Source organism: Poecilia mexicana, unplaced genomic scaffold, assembly GCF_051168715.1.
Source record: "Poecilia mexicana isolate PSO_F unplaced genomic scaffold, ASM5116871v1 scaffold_6, whole genome shotgun sequence".
In the NCBI taxonomy this organism is placed as follows: domain Eukaryota; kingdom Metazoa; phylum Chordata; class Actinopteri; order Cyprinodontiformes; family Poeciliidae; genus Poecilia; species Poecilia mexicana.
Window position 1 is genome coordinate 31,018,982 of NW_028263375.1, and position 7,206 is coordinate 31,026,187.

Genomic DNA, 7,206 nt, shown 5'->3' on the forward strand with positions numbered 1-7,206 from the left:
GTGTTAGTCTGTTTTCTTTTTTTTTTTTTTTTTTTTTTGCCACAAAAGAACAGGGTGTTCACATCGACATGTCATGTGACAGGACATGCTTCTTCCGGAGCTGGGGAAGAAACAAAACAAAACAAAAAAAACAAACAAAGTGTCTCAAGCGTCGCATTTAATGGAAAGCTGGAGCCTGATGGAGGGCCTCGTGATTCGCTGCAACTGTTTGTGTTGTCGTGACCGGGCCTGCTGGTTAACACTCAGTCGTGAGGAAACACTTACATAAACGTGTGAGTGTGCGAACAGACGAAACACCAACAAGCATGTTAGTGGAAGAAGAAAAAAAAAAGCAGAAGAGACAGAAACTATAGACAAAATAGCAATTTATTAATAACTTATCTTTCCTTGACATTCAGAACAGAGGAGCATGGTGGAGGGCAAGGGGAGGCAGGCGGAGGCCACCAACATGGCAACATCCTCCTGGAACAGGGTTGTTTTTTTTTCCTTTCTTATTTTAAGCAAAGAGAGTTTCACTTCTCTCATCCTGACAAATTCATAACTGCATTTCAAAGAGTTTTCCCTGAAGAAGCTTTGAACACCCATCAGATTGAACCACCCGGACCACACACGCTGGGTGGGCCCTCACGCAGCTCTAGCTATCTAAAAAGAAAAACCTGGCAAATTTAATCAGGGTCTTGGATGATTCTAAGATAGACAAAGCAGAAAAAAAATTAATTCTCTTGAGGATAAAGTGAAGCAAACCCTGTGAGAGTAAGTAAGGCAAACGACAACAGCTGTTTTGTGAGAGGGAGAGTGCAAAAGAAAATCCCCAAAAAACAAAAAAGGCCGGCTGGCTGAATTGATACATAAAGCAAATATAAAGTATATAAATATATTACAAATGTACACATTTATGCACAATTCTTGGAAAGTCTATTGATTTTTGGCATAATTAACGTAAGAATAATGATCAATATGCGTTTGGTTTGCTTACACAAAACTAGAATATGAAACAAATTCCTCAGTACCCACTTCCAAAGGTACATACTCTCTCTTACATTTAAGGTATGAACACAATGTACAGTATAAAGGTTTGAAAAGTGTAAAAATCAGTCCAGTACATGGGGTGGCCTTTGAAAGCTTGGATGCTTCAACCCCACACAGGCCAGTCTTCACAGAAGATGAAGGGGGCAATGCGCCCACAAGTCATGGGGGACGACCCCCAAAACAAACATAAAAAAGTTTTCTGTCCAGTTTGAACAATCGTGTCTCTTTGGCACACCAGCCTAGAATCTGTGAAGCAGAACGTACAGCTCTCCAGGTCACCGTTCACTTTCCTCGGATACAAGAAAAACAGGAAATACCACAAGAGTCCAACAGAAATATGATTGTAGAAAGTCTTTAAATGAGTCTGTTGCCTTAACTGTCCGTCCTCATTCAGACAGCAGCAGGTGTGTACTGGCCAGGCTGCTCTGGCAACTCCAGTAAGCACACTCAGCAGCTGTCGAGCCCCCTCCAATAAAAACCATCTGCATCGTCCAGAGCCAGGTCCGCACGCCAGATGACGGAAAAACGAGAAATTTTTTGCAACTTTTTCAACAAGTAGAGGAGAATTCAGGGTGGTAGCCTTACATTCCCCCCCCCCCCACCCTCAGCAACAAGGAGGTACTGATGTTCGGAACCTCACGTGGACTGCAGGGGGTCCAGCTGGAAGACGTTGTGGTTGGTGGGGGTGGTGAAGTACAGCTGCTGGCTCGGCGGCGCCATGCGGTTGTCGCACGGGCTCTTCAGGCCCAGCGTGCGCTCAAAGTCCAGTAGCTGGCCCATGAAGTTGAAGTTGGGGGAGATGTTGGACTTCTTCATCTTGACGATGTCATAGGCGTCATTCATGGACAGGTTGAGCTTCTGCATCAGGTAGGCCACGGTCACGGTCACCGAGCGGCTGATGCCGGCCAAGCAGTGGACCAGGACGCCACACTTCTGACCCCGAGCTTCATCTGGTTACAAGGGAAAAAGAAGAGATCAATGTCTTGTGAACCTTTCCTAGAACTTCTACTCAAAACCAAACCAAACCACCAGTACGATATCTTGAACTGTCATTACCATTGCTATCTCAATGTACGCAACTATTGCAATTGCGAGGAATTATTTGGATGCAAAATTAGTTGGGTGACTAGCTAGATTTTCTTAACATCTTAAAGTTCAGTGGTTCAAACTGTTGTGTGTTCTACTTTTTCTGGACAATGACGCTGATGATGTACAAAAGCTGTTATCTACCCTTTGAGACGCACCCAGCACAACGTGTGATAAAGGTCCACACTGTGTTTACAAGATGGCCCACATCCAAGAATGGAAAAGTTCTTAATCCCCGACTATCTGTCAGCAGCGCCTGTCAACAACTGGGAGTTGTCGGAGAGAAGCCGAATCAACGTTTTCCCTTGTTTTGTCCTGGAATAGCCGGCTGGGAAATTGACTATTACAGTCTATTAAAGCATTCTTCTGCTCGCCCAGGGTTGGTGTGACAATGGTGCCATTTGAGCGTGTAAATGTAAGAGTCATGAGGGCACCCTGTCAAGGCAAACAGGATGTCAACAGGCCCTGTAAATGGCTCCTTTTGTTATGCGGAGGAAGAAGAGGAATAGGGAGGGGGGGTAGGGCTGATGCCATGTCCTAGATTACTTTCAATGCCACTTCCTTCCTGTTGTGCTCGAATTACCACTCTCCCTTTACCCTCCCTCCCCCTCTTGCCTATTCTCCTGTTTCAACGCTGCTCTTTGTACTGCAATTACACAAGCCCCAGGACAACAGATAGGCCAGAACGTCTCCCATTGAAGTCAAATCATTTTGTATACAGTGCATTTTAGCCATTGCGCCATCAGAGGCACATTCGCGCTTCAACACAGTGGATTTAATCTGTGTGTTCCTGCCTGATAAAGTCACAGTTGAGGACACCTCCTCTAATCTCAATTGCCCAATATGAGCCTAAAAACCTCCAGAGTGATAAGACGTTCCACAATGATAGGATTATGCTGCCTTACGATCAATTTCTACTTCCTCTGATGAGTTTATATCTATTTTGAATAATCAATAGCTCTTCTTTTGCTGTTTTTTCCATGTTGTTTATCAAATGTGAGAATTGTCTTTTTCCCTCCAATCTCTATGGCTAGTTAAGTTTGGCTGTTCTTTGTCTTGAAATTAGGGATGGGTTGTTTACTGACAACAAGCTTTTCCAAGGTTTAAAATGTAAACATTATGTTGAGTTTAAAGGTCTGTTTGGATACCATTTTTGATGCAAGTTTTTGCAATAATACTATAAAATGCTGGTGTGTTTTTACTCATACCACCTCAACCCATCCCTTGTTAAAATGATGACTCTTTTAGCCTACAGTCCTAAGAGTTATTCAAACAAGTGTCCTGAGAGTCCGATGTGATTAGTCAATCTGATCAACCTCTGCCACTTTTCACACACTTTTGGACATCAATAAATGCCTTTTTTGCCATTGAAAAACAACTCCTTGTATAAACAGGATTCAAATAATCTTTCCTGTTTATTCAAATACTTTTGCTTATTGACAAAAGTTAGCTAGTAAATTAGGTAAATGATGTATGAGTTGTTTATTTCACCATTTGGCAACAGATTACTCTGCAACCTTGCCAACATGTTCTTTGGGAGAACCTCTGGTAAAACTGGGTGGCTATTTTTTCTTTTCTGTCCCCCTAAAAAGAGTATATAGATTACAAGGGGACTTGCACTAATTATGTAGATTTTAATGTGTTTAAAAAAATGTCATAAAATTTTGGGCTTCAAGAAACAATATAACTGCATGTTGGGGGGGGGGGGGGCGGAAGAGTACTGTTGAGTGCACATTGTACAAAAACGAGTTTGCCTATCAAATATAGGCTTGCAAATATACAAGCCTGAAATAGCACCTCAATGCAAAAAATGTTGCAGGAGGTGAGGTCCCCGATGCTAATGTCAGCACCCAGTTCACATTTTTGAAATTTTTCCCCCCAAAGAAGTTACTTGAATATAAGGGATTCCTGAAACACTTGAAAGCTAAATGGAAAAAAAAATTACTTTACACCAATATGTTTTTTTAAACCTAACTGACAGTCTGAAAAGAATACATATCTTTGTTGTTGAGCTCTTATTAGTAGCAAAAATATGTTTTTTGACTTGAAAAATGTTGATTATTTTTTCAGTGTGCAGTTTTCCATTCAAGTCGATTAATTGAGATTTATTACATTCCCTGCAATATATACTCGATTGAAGTTGTTTAACCGAGCCCCACCACCGGTATGTAAACAACCCGACAAGCCAGATGTCCGCCGGGATTAACCTACCGATAAAGCTGATGGCCTCCGGGAAGAACTGCGAGAGGTTCTGGCTCCAGTGATCGGAGATGGGGATCTGCTTGTACTTAAACTCCCCCGCGTTCTCGAACAGATTGGGCAGGTTGGGCGTCACGTTGAGGATGTACTTGATGCCGTACTCCTCCAGCACGTCCAGGTTCGTGGAGTCTTTGGCGCAGCCCAAGTAGAGGTGCGGCAGGATCTCCACGGGGAAGGAGGGCTGCGGGTTGGACAGCGGACTGCCGTCCGAGTCCGTGGCGCTGCTCGGGTCGATGTCCGACTCGATGTCGGAGGAGTCCGAGCTGATGCGCAGGCCTCCGAGGCCCAGCACCTGGGCCGTGGTGGGAGAGCTGCTGCTGCTGCTGTTAGAGGAGCCGTCCAGGTTGGTTTCGCACAGGGCTGGAAACTCTGCCTGGAATTTGCTGAAGCCGCCTGGAGAAAAGGAGTCGCAATGAACACCAGCTTCAACTATTCATATTTGCATGTTTTGCACGCTTGCAAAAATGTAAAAACATGCACAAAAATTTCTATGCATTGAAAAACTTAGAGTTTCCCGGTGTTTACATAAACAAATCAGCACAACTGGGTGTGGATGAGTGTGGAAATGTGAATGAAGCTGAACTCACCCTCCAGGTAGAAAGCCTTGTACCCCTCGTCCTTCATCTTCCTCAGCAGCAGCCCCAACACCGACCCCCCGTCCACGTTCTCGTTCCACTCCCTGCTGTACTCATCGTACAGCACGATGGTGTCCGTCTTGCAGCGGCGCACGAAGCTCTCGCGGTCCTCCCCGTCGGAGAGCAGCGAGCGCACGGGCAGGTTGCCCTTCTTGAGCCGGCGCAGCATCAGGCTCGGGATGGCCACGTTGATCGCCGTCTCGACGTGCGACGACTCGTACAGCTCCTGGGCCCGGCAGTCCATCACCAGCAGGCCGTCCCTGCGCGTCTCCAGCTGCTCCCGGAGCCAGCCCACCGTCTTGCTGATCGCCATAACCGAGTCGAGCTGGACGACGGGTTTCAGCTTGTCGAGCATTTATAAGCAGGAGTGCGAAACGCGGTTTTGAAGGGAGGAATAAGAGGGAAGTTTAGTGGTAAAAAGAAGAAAATCTTTTTTTTTTTTTTTTTTTTTGGTCCAAACCGCTGTTCAATAGAATAAATGAATGTGATGTATAAAGGATAAAAAGTTTAAAAGAATAATAATATTCTCTCCACGCAGATATCCCTGCTTGACCTGCGTGCCTCTTGCGGAAAACGATCAGTTCGTTTTTCCTGACTGCGGGTTGTCTTCAGTGGTGCTCATTCATGCATCAGCCTGGAGAGCCCGAGTTATTTCTCAATGAGTCACAGCGGCCCTGCAGCGAGCCCGACGCTTCCTCTGCGCTTATATAACTCCACCGTCCGCGGCGCAGCAGCTTCCCCACTACCGTCTTTCTTTGCTGAGATCCAGTCTAAACTGCGGTTGATGTGGAGGAGCTGTGAGCATACGGTCAGCTCCAAGTCGCTTGGCGGATGCGGCTCTTTTCCCTTCCTTCCTTTCTCCTCTGCTGCTGCCTCAACTCGGTGTGAATAGACGCTGCTCTCACTCCGGGGCTGGCTGAGCTCTCTCTGCGGCGCTCGGCTGCTGAATGGCTACACACACCGAGCGTCCTCATTGGATACGCTGCGCCGGCCGACCAATCGGAGGAGGCTCAGCAGCGGTCGCCTTGGAAACGGGGGCCGGATGGAGCGGCCCGGTGTTGATGAATTGTTAATGAGTTTGTCATTCACAAAAACGGAGAGGAATTTCGGCTCCGGATGGAGCGAGTACAAACAAACAGCAGAACTGCAGGGAGGAAGGAGGGAAACGGGAGGGGGAGGGAGGGAAACGGGAGGGGAGGGAGGGAAACGGGAGGGGGAGGGAGGGAGGCCCGAGTCTGCACCGAGAGGAGGAAGAAAGACTACAGAATAGTGCGGTCATTACAGTGGTAATGCAGGGCTACAGCCTTACCCCGACGAATCAGATTTTTTTTCCAGAGTTAACCAGACCGGTACAAAATAAATAAATAAATAAACTTTTATTTTTTATTTTATTTTATTTTTTTACAATTTTCACTTTCTGTGTCATTGCAGCCATTTGCTAAAAATAAAAACAGTTCATATTATTTCTTGTGCATGTACACTATCTTGACAGAAAAAAAAACACAAATGTAGAAATTTTTGCAAATTTATTTTAAAAGAAAAACTGAAATATCACACACCCCAAATTGTTATAGCCATACAGATTGCAGCTTTATGTTGCTGTTGTGTGCCGTTTCTGTTGCCTGTCTGGGACATGAACAGGTTTAAAAACAAAACATTAATCTGATTATCAAACAGTGAAACCAGCTCTGTAAAACCTTGACTTGGGGCAGATTGTTTGCTGATAATGGTGGAGTTTCAGAAAGAGCAGAAGTTTCTTCAAGAGACAGAGGCCCAATGTTGTTTAAGTCATATTTGATATATAACAAAGGAAGTTAACTTAAAACATATACTTGATTAGTATCAAATAACTATGTTAACTTGGAAAATACATACTGCCCCTTTAAGGAAATCTGTCCAACAACTGAGCCGTGAGTCAAATAGTACAATTATCTCACAAACAACAGAAAATTCCCAACAGAGTGGCTGAAAAAGAATCAAGATGCATTGAAATGCCGTAGAGGACTTCAGACCTGTTCAAAAATGAACAGCCCAAATCTCAATGAACTGAAACAATGTTAGAAAGAGTTGGCAAAAAATTACCATGACAATATGAGAGACTGACAAATCCATATACACAAACCCCAAAAAGAACAATTCAAGTAAGTGGCATGCTGCCAAACGTGTCTACATGTGACACAATCAATAGGTACTTACT

At 44.7% G+C, this 7,206-nt stretch overlaps 1 protein-coding gene across 1 annotated transcript; it reads right to left on the reverse strand.

The window, feature by feature from the left end:
- Positions 1–348: 348 nt before the first annotated feature.
- On the reverse strand, positions 349–5,966 carry dusp6 (dual specificity phosphatase 6). The gene is made up of 3 exons (XM_014985973.2): positions 4,962–5,966; positions 4,327–4,767; positions 349–1,979 (listed from the first exon to the last, which is right to left on the reverse strand). The coding sequence occupies exons 1-3, from the start codon at positions 5,362–5,364 to the stop codon at positions 1,666–1,668; spliced, it is 1,158 nt and encodes a 385-aa protein (XP_014841459.1). The 5' UTR covers positions 5,365–5,966; the 3' UTR covers positions 349–1,665.
- Positions 5,967–7,206: the final 1,240 nt, after the last annotated feature.